The 20,865-nt window shown below is 43.7% G+C and overlaps 2 protein-coding genes across 4 annotated transcripts in view; both read right to left on the bottom strand.

The window, feature by feature from the left end:
• The window catches only part of GAD2 (glutamate decarboxylase 2), a 40,825-nt gene extending 32,237 nt beyond the window's left edge, over positions 1-8,588 (bottom strand). The window contains exons 1-6 of the mRNA XM_033066287.2: positions 8,392-8,588; positions 8,069-8,128; positions 7,771-7,923; positions 6,552-6,785; positions 1,716-1,806; positions 786-898 (exon numbers count right to left, since the gene is read on the bottom strand). Coding sequence (XP_032922178.1) covers positions 786-898; positions 1,716-1,806; positions 6,552-6,785; positions 7,771-7,923; positions 8,069-8,128; positions 8,392-8,467 — 727 coding nt within the window. The 5' untranslated portion in view covers positions 8,468-8,588. The remainder of the gene's footprint in view (positions 1-785; positions 899-1,715; positions 1,807-6,551; positions 6,786-7,770; positions 7,924-8,068; positions 8,129-8,391) is intronic.
• A 702-nt stretch (positions 8,589-9,290) lies between these two features.
• The window catches only part of MYO3A (myosin IIIA), a 120,424-nt gene continuing 108,849 nt past the window's right edge, over positions 9,291-20,865 (bottom strand). For all 3 annotated transcript variants that reach the window (XM_033066264.1, XM_033066273.1, XM_033066259.1), the window contains 4 exons: positions 17,704-17,813; positions 15,165-15,205; positions 13,297-13,437; positions 9,291-11,491 (listed from right to left, as the gene is read on the bottom strand). In XM_033066264.1, coding sequence (XP_032922155.1) covers positions 11,377-11,491; positions 13,297-13,437; positions 15,165-15,205; positions 17,704-17,813 — 407 coding nt within the window. In that variant the 3' untranslated portion in view covers positions 9,291-11,376. The remainder of the gene's footprint in view (positions 11,492-13,296; positions 13,438-15,164; positions 15,206-17,703; positions 17,814-20,865) is intronic.

Consider the following 20,865-nt stretch of genomic DNA (forward strand, 5'->3'; position numbering starts at 1 on the left):
CTAACAGTCTGTTCTCTTTTGACAAGCCAAGATATTATACCCAATGTAAATTCTTTGCAATTTTGTAAAATAGACAGGCCAAATTTTTTGAGCAATGAAATTACAGAGTCGGAGAAGAGGTGACAAAGAGTATAAATCAAAAGACTAAGTGGAATGATTAAACAAATAAAGAAGCCTTAACAATGTTTGTCAATGACTTCTCTACACTAACTTTTTTGTCTTATTGACTTGCCCTGAAGGAACCAGGTTTCTAAGCCTTTAAGCACTCAGATTAACTACACACCCAAGTACCCCACTGAAAAAAAACAGATCAGCTTCACATGGAAAGCTAACATTATGCTGCCAATGCTGGCAGGGTCTTACTGACTCTACTAAAATTGCTGCAAGGCATGCTATGTCCTCCCCTGTTTGCTCTAATTTCCCCTGCAGTGATGGAGAGCTTTGTTGTGTTTCTTCCCTCCATTATTAATACAATAGTCTTTCTATTTCATGGAATCCATAAAAAGTGGGGGCAAAGCAAAACTGCAAGGCAAATGTCTCTTCTCATTATGTTTCCCATGTGCCATTACAGCTGCTCATCATGCAGTGCAATTTGCTCAAACAGACCCTCATAATCACATCCCTGAAATTCATAAACATGCAGTACTTTATCTCAAAGAGGCCACTGGTGTTTACTAGCAAGTGTCCTCTCAAACATGCATATTTAATTATGTTTACTCTTTAGCTACAGGGGATGTCATATACCACAGTCTGAAAATATAGAGAAAGCTTGAAATGTCATGTACCAGGTGAAAATATCCCATCGCCACAGCCCCCTGGCCAGCCAACCATCTCTCTCATTTTCCTTAGTGTGACATATTCCAAAAGTACAAACACTGGAGCAATTTCATAGGTGAACCTGAAATGTAGTAATGTCCATATTTAATGTTTTCATCTACAACACTAACACATCTTTTTCCAATATTACATTACATTATAGCCACAATATACTCTCTCTTATATTGGGTTGAGTTCTGTTTCACAATGTTTTCCACTCTTCCTTCTGATTTGACATCAAATGTCTACAAGGAGAAATGCAGGGAGCACTTGAGAATCCATTTCCACCCACTTCAGTGAATAAAATCTTGCCCACCTCTTCCAGGTTCAAGGCTTTGCCCTTTATCCAAGAGATGCTGGGCGGAGCCCCTTGCCCAGCACAAACCCAGAGGCACATGTCAGCAGTCCTATTCGTAATGGCCAGACAGTGCATGAAGCTAAGCAAGGACACAAAAATGCTTCCTAATCCCAAAGTGAAAACCCCCACACACCTTAAATTCTGCATCTCTTTCTTACAGAAAGCAGTGGCTTTGCCTGCTCTGGGTACGGATTGTACATAACCCCTCTACATGAATGCAACTACTCACTCAGCACCCTTTTCATTTTACATATTTATGCATGTAAAACATGAATCAGTATATATTTTCATGTGCTTTTGGGAGGTAGCACAACCAACATCATATCACAATGATGAAATTTTATAAACGACAGCCTACAGGACAATGTTGAAAGTCTTTCTGTAAATAACTGTTGTAATCATTTAAAAAGCAGATAATTTTCTCCCCAGCAATTTTAAAATAAAATTATTATTTCACTCAGATACAGCAACTAGTATTTTAGATTATGACTGTGAAATGATAATAAATATCTATATATTAAATAAAAAACCTTCTACTTACATATTAGTATTTGCTGCTGATGTCAACCAGTCTGCCGCCAATCCAACCATATCCAATCCAGTTGAAAGTTGATTAAAATATCTAGGGTGCCCTGCATAAGATGGAAAATGTTATCAAAAGGCTGATGACTCTGAATGAAACTGTTCAGTGGTGAACTGTATATTTACCTCCATATTTCTATAGAGAAGGAAGCGCTTTCAAGGTATGAAACAAAGCAAACGGCAGCAAATACATTTCTTGAAAAAGGCAGGATAATTTCTCTTCTTTCTCATTCCAAAGTCAGTAAAATCAGAGTAATTATACTCAACACAGAATAATGAATTCCAACATTCCCTATTATCCTTTCAATATGCCTTGAAAATTAGCACATTGCTGCCTCACAAAAATAGCTGTTTGCTCCCGTTAGTGTGTCACATGTTGTCACTGGATATGGTTTTGCCTGACTAGGTTTGAAAGGCACACATGAGACACCATCTGAAAAGCTTGCCAGGACATATAACATCAGTGATGAATGGCTAATGATTGTAATAGATGGGGCGAAATGAGAAAATGGAGTATTTTGGTGACTGCTTTGCACATGACTCAATGGCTGATGATTGCACGAAGATGGCAGGGAAGGTGGTGGTCCTTGTAATTTCTTCACTGTCAGAGTGCAATTACAAATAGCCTGGCTACTTGCAATTGTGATTTTAATCAAATGCCATGAAAATCAGCGCTGTTGTCCCAGCAGAATGATGCACAGGACTACATTCAGTGAGCTGATAGTCCCTTTACTTTGTTAATCTAATTGGCTCCTGATTTTATTCTAAAATCCTCCTAGAGATTTTCCTTAAAAATGTGCCTAGAGCCATTGAACACACGAAGCATTAAAATTCCATTTTTACTAGTTACTTCCCGCAAGGCCCTGATAAGTGGCATAATTACTGGTAAAAATTATGGATGGTCCACAATTATTTAAATGCCATCCAACTCAAAGGAAGGCAGCCTCTGCTTGGAAAACACCTGTCCTGACCCTTAGACAATGTACTGTAATTGCCATCAGAGAAAACAAAAGATAGAGCAAGATGATTGAGGAAATGCAGACCCAGCACTGAGAGAAAACTTATCTTTGGTCTCCTGTGGCGTCTTATCAGGCATGGACACATGGCTGGCAGAGCAGCACGGGGAATTGCTCCCCAGCTCCCACCCTGCAGCACACAAAGGCAGAGTAATCAAGCTGAGCAGGCAGACCAGAGCTGAGGATATGGGGCAGGGGACACACGTGCAAATTCCACTTGCCTGCGCCCTTAACCTGAGACCAGCTCTGTGCTATTGCCATCCATCCTGATTGCAGAGCTCGCCCCTCTCACTGTCAGGAAAGCCATCTTTCCCGGGTCTGTGCTGCCAAAGACCGGCAGGCAGAGCCCCTGAGCACTGAGGAGTGATGCTCAGATCCAGCAGAATGAACTAGATCTTGCTCCCTGCTCCTCACACTCTTGAGTGGGGTTGGTTGACTAAGACACACGTGCCCCATCACCAACACCACAGCCTCAGCCATGCTGCTCAAGGATCTCTGCCTGCAGAGAACTGCACCTCCTCTGATGGTGGGATTTTGAAGGAGATTTCCATATTTATAGCTTAGGTTCCATATCACAGCTGGATGACAAATTTCACCTGAAAGCAACAGAAAATTAGGAGCTAAAAGCCTTTAGTGGATCAGGGCTACAAGAAGACTCAGAGGAGGTTACAAAAATTCCTGTTTTGAAAATAAATCCACACTGAAAAGCTGGGCAATAGCAGAATTTGTATCTGCAGCTGCAGTGTCTCAGCAGTTCTCTGTCAACCCCACACTCAGCCCCGGGTGACAGCCCTGTTGTCACTGTTTGTTTCTCCAAGCAAACCTCCCAGCACACCACCTGCTTTGGGAGCCGCTGCAGGAACACTCGGCCACTCGCGGGGGTCCGGCAGCCTGGAGCCAGCGAGGTGGAGGGAGCAGAGCTGCATCGAGAGATGCCAGGACACGGAGAGCAGCAGCTGCCCAGCAGCCACACCTGAGACACAGTCCCCTCCACTCCGTGCCCTTCCCTTCTGCAGCACGGCTGTAACAGGGAAAGGCAGGGAATGTGCTGCCCCAACCTGACCCCTGCTCCAGCTGCAGGGGTTTGTCTGTGCATGAGCAACCTCAATACGTGAGCCAGCTCTGTTCCCTTGGCTAGATGGCCATGGAAAATTGAGGCTTTGCTTAGAATACAGGCTCCATTGGCCAGGTAAGAAGAATTTGTGAAAGGTACTCAAAAATCTCTACCCGGGTGCCCCTGCCTGAAATACAAAGAGACTGTGACAGGGTGAAGAATTGGTTGTGAGGTGAAAATAGGAGATTATTGCTTAATGGTTTGTTTAGCAATACACAATGTATTCACAGATATCCCAGAGTAAATGGGCAGATGATGGCCAAGAACCGGGGCCGAGGCACAGGGACACCCGAGACCTGGCTTTCCTAAGAGGGCGTGCCTCTGCCCCCCACACCCTGCGACACACACTCCGGTTTGAGGCGTGGGCATTCCCAGCGGGAACACTCGGCCTCCACAGCGCCCACAGGGACGGGACGAGAGGGGTGGGCACGGCCAGACAGCACGGATAAAGGCACGGGTAAAGGCACGGATAAAGGCACGGATAGAGGCACGGCTGGCAGCACTGGGTCTGGCCGTGCCTGCAGCCTCGCTGTGTGCATGGCAGCACCAGGGCTGCCAGGGAGCAAGGCTGGGCCAGAACCGGCTCCTCGCACCTCTCCTGGAGTTTCCAAGCCATTTTTAAACGTCCGTATTTCAATTCCTCTGTCCATTTTCAATCGTACTGTGCACAGTAACTGAATTTCACACCATCTTTCCCTGCATGCGCAGTCACCGCCTTTCACATCCTCTCAGCAAGAATCCCGTCTCTGCTGAAAGTGTGGCTCCCCCGAGCACCCCAGTGAGCCGTGGCATGCAGGCAACACCTGGGAGCAACCCCTACCTGCCCCTCGGCCGAAAACTCAGCCATCTGCCTCACCGAATCCCTGGACCAGCTGTGAAGCTAATCTATGCAATACAATTTATTTTTCAATCAGCCTGCCTTGCCCCTGCAGCCAAACGCCGCCCAGGAGGGGCCGTGTCCGAGGGGCTTCTGCGGCAGGAGAGGAGGCAGATGCTGCCGCCAGAACCCTCACCGTACTGTCCTTCCTCTGAGGGTAATTCCAGCGTTCTACTCCGAAGCACATGCCGAAGGGCTCCAGGTGTAAACCCCACGCGTTTCGTGAACCCCTTCCCAGGCTGGGGCTGTCACCCCAGGGTGCTGAGGAGCAGCAGCAGCCAAGCGAGGCGGCTCTGCATCCCCTGGGCTGCACCCCGCCATGCCACCACATCTCACAAAACCGCCCAGCACCCGTTTTCAGACTTCAAAAACATTGTTTTCATTAAAACAATTATAATATGCCAGGATGGGAAAGCCTCCCGATATATAGAGTGAGGAAGAAAAATGGTAACGTTGTTTTAAAGGGTCTTTTTCGGATGCACAAAATTAAATAGGTCTGTTATGTGAACACAGGCTATAACAAGAAACGATTAATGAAAATCACCTAAGAAAGCCTATTTTTTTTTTATTTCCCAGAATCACAGATCTCACCTTCTACATCATTCTGTGCAAACACGTTTCCTAAGCCCTAAGCAGACACATCACATAGATCACTGCACTGATCGACTTTGTTCGTCTGGATATAATTTACCTAACTATTAAATCCAGTATTTTACAAACAGCTTGACTACACCCGACCCATGCATCAAAACATTCGGATGGTCATTCCACCCCTAAACGAGGATTTCACAGATCCCTGGCAATCTTTACCAGGATCGGTCTGTTCTGTTCTTTTCTCAAAACCCGACATTTTTTTGTTTTCCACTCAACCTCTAGTCACAAATCAGCCTTTTGTCTCTTTCAGTAATTGCTTCACATTTATTTTTAAGCAATTTCTCAGTAATTCAAATTCCCACTAAGAGCTCCCCGGACTCCCTATTATTTCCCAATGACAGCCGTAATTGCGGCTCCGCTTTCTGCCCGCTCCGCCGCGGTTTATTTAAGGTGGCCCCGGTGCGGAGTCGGACGCTTCCCCACGCCCGGGCGAGCCCCATCCATGCTGCCTTCCCTCCACGAACCCCACAGCGGGGCACGACTAACGGGGGATCCCAGGCAGGCAGGACCCATCCCTGCTTCTCCCAGCGAAAAACAACAAATGGCTGTTAAAACAAATCCGACTTTGGTTTTATTGCTTGAGCCTAAAGTTGAAACAAAATCTTCGACATTTCTGTGTAAGGTTTTGCTAAATTCTCTTTTTATTTTATGTCCTGCAGGCGAAGTGAGAGACATGGCAAATGGCCGCTCAGAGTTTGAATTCACAGGCCTTTTACTGAGATTTCGGCAATAAATGGGCTGGTCCCTGCTGCCCCCGTGCAGGGACTCTGACCCTCTGCCGCGCCCCCGCAAGAGGCCATCGCCGGGCGTCTCACGTGAAATGGATGGAAAGGAAGGGCAGAAAGTGGTGAAGGTGGTGCAAAGTCTGCGCTGTAGCACACTCGGCAACTCCGACGCACAGACGCATTAATTTTAAATCGGAGAGGGTGTGCGAGGCTGCACTGACAGCTACAGAGATGGAACTGCTGGAGTGTTTTATCATTTTGGAAAACGATTTCTGTCTCTGCTAGAAATTGCTTGGAGCTGACAAAATACAGTTGCTGCTTCAATCTTTACCGTTTCAAGCTAAATTGAAATGACACCTTTAATCAATGGATGAGACCATACAGGGTAGAAAACGAGCATTGCTATTACCTGTTTTAATTGCATACTTCAGAGTTGTTCTGCAGTTCAATAAAATTTCTTCCAAGGTCTGTGGCTGGTCTGCCAGTTCCCAGTTATATTCCTGGAGCAGCTCATTTGGGTAATGGAAATCAATAACTTTTGTTGATCTATCAAAACTTTTCACCACATACTGAAGTAAAATGTCCACAACGTCTTGTAAGAAAGACATAGTAGTTATTTCTCCATTGCATGTCGGCAGAAGATCTGGGAATGGAGAAATATAAAAGTTCACTTCGTTTTATGACAACATGCATAGACTTTGAACAAAGCCTTCTCTATGTTTACAAAATCTTTACACGGTAGTCAATAAAAATATGTTTTGTTTTCATTTAATAAGCAAATTGGCAAGGTTGTATTTCAAGGAATGTTTTGAGAGATAACAAGATTTAATATCCTATCTAAATTGGCCAATTCTGTCCACAGTATATTTCAGACTAATTTCTAAGACATTGAGAGCAGGGAAACAAGAATAAAGGGAAAACGAATCTCGTAGGAAATAAAGATTGAGTAACAAATGATACAAGCAGCATCTTAAAAACTGTAATTTGCCCTGCAATAAAATACCTTCGTGGTGACTTTCCTATGCGAGTGACTTGTTGATAATTTAATGCCTTTTTCTGAGGCATTGCTGCACGGGCTCTCGGCGTACACAAAGCTTTTGTTTAAGAGCGATGGCTCAGTCAAAGCCAGACTGTAGTGGAAGCCCCTAATTTGGGGTCCCGGGCTGCCGAGCAAACAGCCAGAGCATGTCGGCAGCGACCTGGCATCTACTCACTGGCGGAGACGCTACCTCCAAGGTTAGAAAAAATGAAGTGCAAAAATATCTCGAATTAAAGCAAATTAGTAGGAGAGCGCTCTATCTCCCTCCTCCCCTCCAAGCTTAATTACATCGCAGGGTCTTCCATGAGAAGGTCGATGCTATCAGTGCTCCTTAGAAAGAAAAAGCCGCGGGATCCAGTACGCGGGATTTTACTGCTTTGGGTTTTTCTTTTCGGGATTTTTTGTTGAGTGATTTTTCACAGATTTGAGAAATGCCCGGCGGGGGCCGGGGCTGAGGGCAAAGAGCTCCGCCGCGCACCGCCAGACCCCCCACGCGTCCGCGCAAGGCGAGCGCAGGCAATTTCCCGACCGAACCACTGTTTTTCTCTTGTAAGTTTAGAGAAGCAGCGTGCCCCGGGAGCGCCGTTACCTGTTGAGTGCAGAAAGGCGTAATTCACGTCCGCTTTTTGGCAACCGCAGGGCTTTTTGTCGCAGGTGCAGGTCGGCCTCGGCTCCGCTACCCCCGGGGCTGCTGCCCTGGCGCCGGTTTCCACGGGCTTCTCGGCATCTCCGTAGAGCAGGGCTTGACAGCGACACGGACACACGACCTCATTACCGGGGCATCGACCCTCATCCCCCGCCCCCCCCGCCCGGGGCAGGTCCCGCGGCGCTCCGCGGGCGCGCAGCCGCGCCCCCGCCGCGGGCTACCGGGGCCTCCCTGCCCTTACCGCAGAGTTTGTTTCCGATCCCTCCCGTGAACTTCTGGGCAACCTGACACCAAGCTCTGGCTGTAAGAGAAAATCGAGCGGGGGGTCCGTGGAGCGGGCGCGGGTTGGGGGCGTCTCGCCCGACCCCCGCCCCGCTCCCCAGGAACTCCCTGCCCGCAGAGCCCCGCGGCGCCGGCCCGGGCTCGAGTCGCCGTCGGTCCCCGCCGCCCGCACCGCTTCGTCCCGCCGGTCGAGCTGTCACAAAGCGGGCTCCGGCGACCGGGCAGCGCTGTCACGGCGGCTCCGTCGGGCCGATCCCGCCTGGCCGCTCGGCGTCCCCCTACCTGTGCCGGGGGTCTCGGCGGCTGCAGAGCCCTCCTCGGCTCCGAAGGGCCAGAAGCCGGAGCCGGGGCTTGCCATGGCGGAGGCGAACCGGCGGGGCGGGCGAGGAGCGGCGATCTGCAGCCCAGGCGGCCTGAGCGAGTGTGCGTGAGTGTGAGTGTGCGGGTGTGTAAGTGCGCGGCTGCGCCAGGCGGCGGCAGGCGGAGGGGCGGGAGCGCCCCGGGCACGCGTGGGTGGGAGCGTGTCCCGTGGGCGCCCCCGGGGCGCGCTCGCCGAGCTGCCCGGGACGGGGCGGGCGGCTCCACGGGAAGAGGTGCCCGCTGAGGCGGCCAGCGGCCACGGCTGTTCTAAGGGATGTCCGCACCCTGTATCGGCGGAGCGAGGGGCGGCGGTGGGAGGACGATAGCGCTCGGGGCAGACCCGAGGCGTTGCTGGAGCTGGGGCTGCAGCTGCCTTGAATCACGAAGGCGAGCGAGGGTGCCTGTGCCGTCTTCACGGACGGTCGATGCGGCCGCAGCCCCGCGGGGCGGGTGGAGAGCGCTGAGCCGCCCGGTGCCGCTGAGCGGAGTGGAATGGTAGTTTTCCACGTCTTGGCGCGGGCGGCCGCGGTAGTCCAGCTTGGTTACCTCGAGGTATCCCCTCGAGGAGAAGGTTGGGACTACGTGGAAGTGTCCTCAGTCCTTTAAGATGCAAAGCGAAGGGAAATTCCCCCACCACACCTCCCACTTCTGCACCGGGGCATCTCCGCAGGGGCGAGCGGGGCACTCCTCGCCGGCACAGCCCGTGCCGCCGGCGGTCCGGGGATGGGGAAGAGACACCCCCGAGCCCCCGCCGTCCCGCCGGCCAGCCCACAGCCCGGCGGGCGCCCCGTCGGGCCGGGCCGCCGCGGAGAAGGCGCTGATGGAGGGGTCCGCTCGGGGCTGGTGTCCCTCTGTCCCTCCTCCTCCCGAGCAGGCAGGGCCATCCTGGCTCGTACGGACATGCGGGGGGAGCCCTGAGCGACGCCGCGGCTGCCCCCGCGTGTCCCTGGAGCCCCGGGGTGCTGCCGGGGGCTTCCCGCAACATTCCGGCTTAGGGACCCTGGTGGAAGCGCCATCCTCGCAGAGGGCCCGGCGGCCAGACGGGAAGAGGAAGAGAACAATTGCTCCCATTCCTTTCACGACGTCTCTGAAGGACCAAACCTCCCTTTGCCACCCAGCCGGGTCTCCGCGGGCGCCTTTCCCTGCCGCGACTGCCTCTCCTGTGGCAGGGATTTCAAGCCTTGGAGGGAGGCAGGCGGGACCACACCAGGTCAGGCTGTGGCTGTGCCGAGCCCGCTGGTCACGAAGGGCCCCCACGCTGCCCTCAGGCAGGCCCTGTGTTCATCCCGGGGCATCTCTGCTCTCTGCAGGCACCCACATGGTTATGGGGAGTGTCCCACCATGAGATCTCACAGAAATGTCTCAATGCTTTAAAACACTGCTGTGGTGGGAAAGCAGAAGAAAACCAGTCCAACCATCATTTTGTGTGGAATTACAGTCTGTTCCAGTTGCCGCATCACACTGGCGTGCACGTAGACAATAACTTCAGCTTTCCACGGGCAGAGGCTGCTGTGAGCCCTTCCTGGCCTTGCTCACTCATGCCCCAACCCACAGTGTTTTGTCGGTTCTGGGTGTAATTCAGACACAACCAAGCATATCACTGCTTTGTACATTTTTATTTACCATTTTAATAATACGTGACAAAGCAACTTTAAAACAAATTTCAAAATTTTAACAATTTATTGCAAATTTTACATTGCAGTACATTTTAATCCGGTGCAGAGCCTTGTAACTAGTTACAGATCAGAGAGCCATGGTTATCTGTCTCTGGGGAAAAGGCCAAATGTGTGTGGGGAACGGACAAAACCCAGCCCCTGTGGCTGACTGCTGCCGCCAATTGTCACATTCAGGAGAGCTGAGGAACGGAGTAGGATCAGGCCTTTATGCTCGCATCATGAAATCTGCCTTCTCTTGCTTTGCAGCTGGGAACACGCAATTATGAATCCTGAAAGGAAGTGCTGCAATTATCTGTGTGGTTTCTGTGAAATAAGGTCTTTTGAATAAGGAATCAGGGGGAAATTTGAACACTGTGGCTATCGCTTTTATTTTTCATTTAATTTCCAGTGGAACTGATTAAGAATGATCATTACATTTCAGCAGCAATCAACCAGAGAGTGTATTTCTATTCCTTTCTTGGTACCCCAGAGATTAAGATTCCTAAAAATCTAATGCAAATGAGAACAAAGCAAACATGATTTAAAAGTTCATCACTTAGTCACAAAGCTCAGAGGCAGAGGAGAGGGCTGGATATACTTCCTATAAATGGACATCTCCAACATAAAGCTTATACACACAATATTGACCTTTAAAACTGGCTACTAGCTTTACAGTAAAGTCAATAATGAAATAAACTGCCATAGTATGCTATCCAATTAATCGTATGCCTTAATTTTCATTAGAGGGACACTTGCCACAAACAGGTCATCCCAAAGTTTAGGCAATGTAAACTAAAACAAGCAGAAATTCCTCCATGGTACTCTTGTATTTTTTTTCCCTGTAAAACAATTTATTAGAAACAATAACTAAGGTGCACATGGAAATTTCAAAGATTAACCAGGGAACTATAAAGTAAATTATTATTTTCATTGGATGAGACTGATAAAATGTAAAAGAAGAAATATGCACTGAGGAAAGTAAACTAGATTTAAGCTGTTTAATAATTTTAGGATGTAGCAATGGTACACAAAAACCTGATTTTTATATTAGGGAAGAATATGGATTGTGACTGACAGTGTCCCTTTGCAATGGTGTTGGGCTGTAAACCACAGTAATTCATATTCACATGAACACACACATAAACTTGAAACATTGAGGATTAAAAAAAAAAAAAAAGGAAATGCATGGTATAAAATGATAAAAAAAATTATGCTAATAAAAGCCAAATGGCAGCAGGAACAGCAGCAGCAGCTAGAACTGCTGGATAAGGCGCCGGCGCTGTGAGGTCTTCCGCAGCAGTCGTCTGTAGTCATAGGGATTATCTTCGCCTTTGCTCTCTTCCAGGGGTCTTTCTGCCACCCTCGACCTAGGGATTATGCACAGAAGTGTTTTAGAAATTAAAGTCAAAACATTTACCTTGGCAAACACTCCTAATCGACTGCTTAACCTCCACCCTTGTGGGAAAAATAAAAGGAGAAAGGAAAAAAACCAGCTGACTTTGCTAGGCCTCTTCCTGTGCTGCACAAAACAGGCACCTCGGAACAAACACATTATATGCTAGAAGCTGATGAACACAGAAGAACAACATGTTCTTCTATGAAGGGGACATAATAAAAGGACATGAAAATGTTGTGAGCATGGGGATGCTTTGCAGTACCTTTGCCTGATGGTTACTGCACCAGATTTTCAGTTGGCATAAATTAGTTTGCTCTCTATTTAACCTGCCTGTGGAGTTCACTTTAAGTGTCCATCTCTTTTTATTTTTCAGATGGCAAGATGCATTTTGGATGCCACCTCTGACAGGCTGGAATGATGATATGGCATCAGCTGTTACCACAGAGCAAGATTAAAAATAAAAGACCGTTATTTAAAAAGTAAATTACTCTGAACTAATTACAAGAACCTGTAGTGTTCTACACTTAAGGTGCCTCCACCACTGGTCCTATACCAATGTCAAAGGTAAACTGCTAAATAAAAGTACTCAATGCTTCACTTCTGTAGATTGAAATGGCTGTACAGTCTTTATATCCTGGTGACCCTATTCAAGAGATACTGAAGTGCAGAAACGTTTATTAATTACATTCATCTGCCCTCTGAGGTAGCTGTAAATTTGGAAGGTACACATATTTTGTTTCACTATGGCTACTTAGGCTGCAATCAGAGCAGCAAACAGTAAAGGGTAAGAAATTCCTTTTAGTAAGCTCAGTAGCAAAACTTTCACTCACCTGAACCAGATCTCATGGTGAGAGATTTGGTCATTAACCACCTTAGAAATGCAACATTTTCTAATGGTTGTAAACTATATGGTAATTCTCTGATATTATTACTTTTAATCACATGTCTTCACTTTCCTGAAACTAACTTAGATCCTACGTGAAAAATAGGCTGGATATGAATTATGTAAGGCACACAAAACATTCTATATTCTAAATGTTCTACAAACATTTCCTCGATTACTACCGATACATTTTCAAATGCAGTGCTCATTCCAAGCATAGCATTTCCCTTAAGACTTTGACCTAGATAGTTTTCCATGCTTTTGTTACATTTAGGAATATGAATGAAGATACAATTACATTAAGATATATAGATGTGTATTTGCATCTGCAGTATGTGTGAGTGCCGTGGTAAGAGTGAGAATATGAATTTCCTTAGCCTGGCAGTGGTCACCATCTATGAAGTCTGTTTGGGAAGAGAGGAGGTGGAGTGAACCCTCAGTTTGGGGTTTTATCCTGGCTGTCCACCTTGGCAAGGTGCATGCAGGCTGCAGACACCTGTGCTGCTACAGGACAGTAGAAGGAGGCAGCCAAGCTGGAATCTTACCTGCAGAAAATATGAAGAAAGTCTAACTAATCAGAAATATGGTTTTTAGGTTCTGCTTCAGTTTCATTTTATTTTAGATCAGAGACACAGAATGTCTGTCCATTGGCCCTTGGGAAACAAATAACTGGCAGTTAGGCTCAATACCAACCACACTGGCATTTGTCCCTCTTGCATGGGGAATATTCCCATTTTGAGATGGGAAATTTTAGCTATATGTTTTGCAGGATAATTAGGCAAAATTTCATGTCTAAAACAATATATTTATGTGTATTTGAAAATGCATTTATTTTCTTTTTATTAATAATTTGAATATTTATTTTTTTCCTATTACTATTTTGTATGAATTACCGCTCAGCAGCTCGTAAAATGGAAGTCCTGCGCTCAATTGGGTATCTCTTCCTTCTTGTGGTAGTACTGCTGTCCTTGGAGCTGGAGTCAGTAGATGAAATTTCTTGGTAGTAGATATCTAAATCTAGCACTTTACTCAGACTGTCAATAAATAAGAACACTAAGTTAACAGTTTAATTTTTCAATATTATTTTCAACATACAAACCCAAGGCATCCACATATCATTGCTACTTCTGTTTATGTGTTGACAGTCTAAGGACAAACATATATAGGCACAAAAAATCAGTCTCTGAAGTATGACTGCTGTAAAATGTAGATATTGAGAATTTTGAAATGCTAAATACTGTTATATATTTGTAAAGGAGACACAGATTACTGAAATTGTTTGTGTTTGCCATTAGACTCAGTGGAGAGGCATTTTTATGGTATAATTCATCTGGTTTATTTTAGATATCTCTTTGATCAAGAGATAATTTTCCTAAAGATGACTATTTTTTTTTCTCTGAGCACAAGAAGAGAGTCTAAAGCAACTAGTTCAGATATGGGTATCAATAATACAGACATCTCTTATTTTGTTAGGTGAATGCTGTTGAGGGTATTATACATACAGAAAAAAAATCAATCCCAACATCCATTTTAGTATGGCTAAGGAAAGAAATAATATCCTAAAAAAGAATTTGAATAGAGAAGTTCAGAATTAAATCCTCACGTTGTTAGAAACCAGAAGTAATTAATTTATTCACTTGCTATGTTCCACTAATACAGTCAGCACATGAAAGAAGATGCAGTCAGGGAACTGGTTAACTAGATTTAAGAGGAGTGAAACCTAACTGAGGCAAATGAGGGAAAACACTAGATTTTGGTGTGTTAGTTATTTTTTCCTCCTAGACTGGAGTCAATAGGTGTGAAATTTTTTTAGGATCCAAATGACATGAGAAAAAAAGCTAAAAGAGATCAAACATAGGAGACATGGATTGACCATTAGGTCAATCCTTTAAGCTGCGTCATAATAAGTGTGATTTAAATTGCAGTTCAGTGAAGCTCAGTGCTGTGAGCATATTTTATATAGATGTAATCTATGCAAAACAACATCCTCTAAGATACATATTTTAGCCACAGAGTTTGTATTCTGCAACCTCAGCCGAGGAGGGTGCAGAGAGCCCATTCATCTGGCAGTTATGAGCAGGCTGCCATCGCACACGTGATGCCACAGCAGTGAGGCAGCAGAAAAGCCTCAGTATAGAAACACAAATAAAATAAAGCTGTGATGTATGTCAGGAGCTGTGAACCAGGTCTGCAGCACACATAAGGATCTAAAATATGGAAGGACAGAATATACCTATTGCTTCTTTCTTTTCTGCAGAGATCCATCAAAATAGATTTGTTACACCAGGAAAAAAACACTTCTGGTTCAAATTTCAAGGGCTACTCTTCTTAAGCTGTTATTCATAGTTATTGTTTTAATTTTTTATTATTTATTTCCAGACACTGATATATTTTTAGGAGAAGATTTTGACAGTCTTTGTATTTTTGCTGACAAAAAAGAACTGGTTACCCATTTGTTTTGACTAGAATTTTAAGCACCTTCAATTATTTTTTGTGTCAGAACTATCTTTGATGTGGACCTTATCTTATTATAATTGCCTGTGTTACCATGGTAAAGGACCATGTTTTAGGAAAACGGAATGGCTGAATTCAATAATGGATTTTAGTCAATGAAAATTGCATTTTAACTTTGTATGTATGTGCCCCTGTGAATCACCAAATTAACATTATTTTTTCAATGCTTTATTCTCCTGGTTGAAGTATAGCTAAAGACTATTCTAGAGTACTGGAGTGACAATAGTGAGATAATGAAAAAAATTACCTTTCTTTTCTTGGTTTCCGTTTTTCATCTTGTATAGATTTCTACGAAAATAAAAAGTAATTAAAAATACTAAAAGGAAAGCTTATGCAAACGTAAAATTCATCAATGTTAGGTAGGAGAGTGTTGTATATTTTTCAGTAAAAGAAATGACAGAAAATATGCAGATGTCCCAGAAAACCTCTTTTAAGAACCTTTGAGACTGAGAATGAGATTAGCATTGTTGCTCCGAAATTTGTTGCCATACCGTGAAAAAAAACCAAAATAATGAAAATCAGAACAGAAAAAGGAGATATAGCTATGGCTATTTTAATGATGTTGACAGCACTATCTCACTGAGGCAAATTTACTGTGATGCCATGAGAATTTCCATGAATAGAAGCAATGCAGTAGGAAGAGGCATAATCCTATTCTCATTAATACCAGTGTAGTCTTCACACAGGTTTAGTAGAAAAAAAATGGACAAAGGCCCCATTTAAAAACAGTATAATAGGTGACAAAAGAACCTTTAGGATACAAGATTTCTAAAAATGCAGAGGAGAGAAGATTCATAGGGAATGTGAATAATTTCTTATCTCTAGTAGAGTTCTATCCTACAACCAGAATAATGCTGTGTTGCAGCACCTAACACATCATACTTCAAAGGCAGTATTTTTTAGTGCAGATTGTGGTCTTAATTGTGTTTCTTGCAAATGAGTGAAAATGTATTAGACCTAGGGACTGTAAAGTCACTTACAATCAGAAATCCTGATGGACTTCAGTATGCAGGCAAATGAACATGACATAATTTCAAAATGATTGGCTGAGTTAAAAAAAATGCACCCCAAAATAAAATTCTCGTGCCTTATATGAACGCTGGGCTATTGTCAGGCTTCGTTTATACCTGTATACCCCTTCAGATATGCAAGGAGATGTGTGAGAATGTAAGGTGCCTAATTAATGTCTGTAGCACGATGTGAGAGAAATACCTGATTTTGCAAAAGACAGAGAATTTTTTTTTTTAAACTCATATTGTGTTCCTTCACTTTCATATGATCCGGGATTGATAATAATCTGTGAATGCTGGAAGGTCACAGAGATTTTTAATAAGGTAGAAAATCCGTAATAGCTGGGAAAGCTGACTGCCCTCTAAAGCTGACTACCATCTAAAGTTAGAGCTTAATGACTTAGCCAAGGTCTAAGAATTTAACAACTAGCAGGTCTCCTTTCTAAGCTTCAGTATATAGATATTTATGTTGAACCTTTCCCTGACCAGTGAACTTCATGTCAGGAAGACATGTTTCTCTTTTTCACACCTTTTTGAAAATACAACTCATTGAAGGTAATATTGATTGATACTTTGAAAAGCTGCTGCTAAAAAATTAATTAAAAATCTCTTGGCACTACTGCAGTTTTTATTTGCGCTGTTGTTGTGGCTGTTTTCTGGTATGGAGCTGGCCATGTAACAAATCAGCTCTTGAAAATACTATGTTCTTGACCCTATAGTCTTAGTTTCCTAAATGGGCATTTATTTCAGAGTTGCTCTTCTCAGAAATTTCCAAATACAGATTCTGTCTCATGCCTTTCATTTCAGTCTTTTATCTCACCAATCTTGCTTTCACAAAACAAATTTTATTCTTACATGAAAATTTATTTTTAAGAATTTAATTTCTTTTCAGAATATCACCATTCCAAAGCTGTGTTATTTCAAAGCCCCAGAATAAAACATAGCTGTATTTGTCTTTTTTTGGTATGCCAGACACAACTGTCCCTACAGGCCCTGGTGACACCTTCTGTTGAAAGGAGAAGCAATTGCTACGGTTAGTTTATTAGCTGGGTTCTCACCGGCTGTTAAAATAGGTCACTAAGATACAGGCACCTCGAGCAAATCAGTTTAATTGCTTTTTTTTGTTGGAAGTGCTTTCTGAGCTGCTTTTACATTTTCACTGTCTCTGCTTACTTTCCTGCCTTTTTTTCTATATTTAAGGGCACTGAAGTCAAGAGGGGAAAGCAGCACTCGGTATCTGAACTTGGACCAAAGGCTATATATAGAGACACTCAAATCCATTAGTCTCCTGAGCTGTTGGTATTTGCCAATGCTTTCATAATCACAATCTGACACATTTGTAAAGGAAGCTACAGTGTGCATACTAATACAACTTATTTTAATATTTGCTCTCTCTGCAAGATCAAGCACTAATTTAGATGCTGAAAATAGCTCCAAACAAACCTGTGCCTCTCCTGGTTCTCTCTTGTGACTTACAAAGAAACTATGGAGACAGGGCACTTGGTTTGGGTATTGAAAATGCAAATGCTACTTATGCACACAGAGAAAGTATGTAGGTACAGAAGTAAACACTGGTCTGACATAGCTGCCCAGTCTGGGTAACTCTGTAGTTCCATTTCAAGTCTTTGAAATGTGGAGCTTGTGGCCTGCTTCCTTTAAGCAGGACACAGGTTTTATGCTGCATAGGAAAACAGTAATGGGAATTGGGCAATTAGAAAGATAGTTTAGATGGGTACTATCTGACAGTTTTAGCCCAGAAAAGTTTCTTAAACTCACATGTATTAGAGTGTAGTAGGTGGAGTCTTCTGGATTATTTAATGTCTTGGGCTTCCGTGGCCTTCTGGGGGGTCTCTGCATTGGGCGAGGGTCTTCTACTTTGGCCACAACTGTAAAAAAAACAAGACTGCAATGCTTACTTCTTTACAGAACTAGAGGTCTCTGGAAAAAATTGGAGAGGATTTTACCAAAGAGAGAAAAAAATCCACGTAGCCACTTTTACTGCTAGCAGTAATTCAAGTGAGCAACTGGTTTGCACATTTTCATCAGCAGAGAATGGGTTTATCCACTTGAGTCCTGACTGCCCACAGGGACAAATGACACATAATGAAAGCCAGGCCTCTCCTTCTGAAAGGGCTGAAAAGGGCTGATGCTCCACATTCAGAAAAGGACTCTGAAGGTAATGGCTACTGTGAGGCTACTGCCTCATGACGGGGACCTGTTTGGCAAGAGGTGATGTTTTTTTTCAGACTCAAGTCAATCTTTAAGGTCCTGAATGAGGGAACCAGCATTAGACCTCTGTTTCAGAGGTTGTCCTCTACCTTATCACAGTGAAGATTTTCCTCCAGGTGTCCTGCTGAGGCTTTTCATTTCAAGTCATATCATGTGCCACTAGCCAAAACAGCATGACCATGTCCATCCCATCCAATGTAGTCCATGTTAGTGTACTCAAATTCTGGTCTCTATTTCTACAAAAACTTTCTGCAAACATGTGAAAAATGCCTTCACTCCAATAGAAATGAAATCTAGATCTTAACACAAAATGGCCTACTGTCCCCTGGCAGTCTCAATTCAGAGTTAGATACTGACTTGCAGATTACGTTGGTTGGCACATACAGAACTAGAAAAATATCTTGGTTATTTGCTGGTTGAAAGTCTATATGCAATTCTGACAGTGCTAACATACAGGGCTGCTTGGGTTCATGGGTCATTTGTCACAGAGGCAACAGTGAGTGCAGGGTTCCTACTGCCTAGGAAGACCACAGAACTGGCTGTGGAGGGACGAGAGATCACAAATGTACAACCTGGTGAGCCTGGTCTCCTTCCCTTCAGCTTAGCTATAGGAAAAGTTAACAGTGACAGCAATTCCTTCACGATGAAGGAGAAAAGGGTTGCATAGCAGCAGAACAACAATGGCAGAGATGGGTCATAGGGACACATATGGGGTGGTGAATGAAGTCACAGCACAGTGAACTGAGTGTCTAGGTATCTTGCATTATCCAGTGAGGTTTGATCTTGCCCTTGTCCCATCACAGATATACTAAGGACAGTCCATGAGAAAAAAACATCTCCTTATTCATAAATGAATGTAGTGTGAGGTTGGAATGGGGATCTAGATCTCAGTGAATTACTGTAGTGTGTTTTGCAGATATAATCCACTTCCACATGAAGTGATTTTAATACTGTTGTGTTCCCCTATGACCATCAGAAACCCTTTTACACAATAAAAATAAAAACTCTCCTATGTACAGCAGACATCATTTAAATTAAGCTGGTAGCACAATAATTTAAAATGAGAAACGATCAGTAATACATCAGTGTTGACTCCTGCAAAATTAGCTGTTTAAGTTTTTTGCTATGTGTGATAAATAAAGGCTTGTAAAGGTCATGGGTATACACAGGAGCCAGAATGAATAATGTTAATTGAAATTGTAGTTGGATAATGATTACATTTACTGTTTTAGTTTCTTATCTGAAATGCAGACTGCTTCTTCTGTAATGAATGAACAAATCTATTTTTAACATTTTGTACCTAAGAGAACAACAATATTTTTGTAAGCCAGGTTACTGATAATTCATGTTAAACAATGAATTTTAGATGCAATAAATTCATTTCAGTGACCTGTATTAAACATAAGTGAGATTCCTTGATTTCAATAGGTACAGCAGGCTTGACTGGGCTCTTAATGTGGACTGTTGCTACCTTGCTGCATTTCAAATGGGCCACCTGGAGTTATCTGACTTTCCATTTGTTTGAGAGAAGAGGCATATCTTCCCTATTTTATTTTTAAACACAACAGGAGCCTGAAGTGGAAACACTACCTTTCAAAAATCCCTTAAAATTTAGAGCTGTTGAATAGAAACAACATTAGAACATTCAAAAATTTTGTCAGAGATCATGACTGCACGAAAATCTGAAAAAAGAAATTAAGCCAATTTGGCTTCCCCAATTTGGGGGCTCTAGGAAAATTCAAATGAAAAGGCTCTCATTATGCTTAAAGATCTTTTACTGTCCCTTAAGAATTTATCACTGTGTATGCTGTTACATTATTTAATTCGTCAATGTCAAACAGATAAAGCATTATTGTATTCTGGATTACAATTATTCCAACTGAAATTAATTGTATACTTCTTGTGTCTATGCTCTGCAAAGAAGACTCCTTTATACATTCAAAAAATACCATTTTCACAATGATAAAGGTTTCAGTAAAAAAAATGCTTTTCATCTGAGCTCTTGTGTTGTACACATGTAAGTTGTGCAAAAGAATTGAGGGGAAAGAAATACTATGTTGGGTCAGGCAGCCTTCTAAGCTTGGACCTCTATAATTCCTTTTTAAAATTGAATATAGGGCTGAAAAGGCACTTCTGAGTTTTGCCTCCATATTACACAGTAAGGTATGTGTAACCTGAACACCATCACAAACTACAGGAACTGAGGAGAGCTGCATGTGCTTGAAGTGTTCAAGGATGAGCAAGAAATGTTTGAATAAAGATGAGTCAGTATCAACAGCCCTTTAGGTTGAACTGTCTGTACATTCTGACATACAATGATAAGCTTGGAAGACAGCAATCTTGTGGAATCAACATCTGTGGAAGCTAATGTAAATTAATGATGACTTACAACAGATTTTATACTGAACACTGGAGAAATAGTGTGGTTACAGCTGTGATAAATATCTAAGGGACCAAAGGTCTCTATTTATTAAGCCACCTGGAGAAAACAGACAAAGCCATCTTGAGGTCATTTAAGTGAAATGTTACATGCTTGATTTAGAGCTATTCCACATTTTACGGAGACAGAAGCATAAAGTCAGGCTCAGAAATTAAGCAGGAAGGAAAATAAGAGGAAAAGCAGTAATTGCATAGGTTTTGTAGAGAGAGTGGAAAGTCATCAGTAAAAATGGAAATACACCAACTGGAATTCCAGGGCTTGATAATGAG

Source organism: Catharus ustulatus, chromosome 1 (assembly GCF_009819885.2).
Source record: "Catharus ustulatus isolate bCatUst1 chromosome 1, bCatUst1.pri.v2, whole genome shotgun sequence".
Lineage (NCBI taxonomy): Eukaryota > Metazoa > Chordata > Aves > Passeriformes > Turdidae > Catharus > Catharus ustulatus.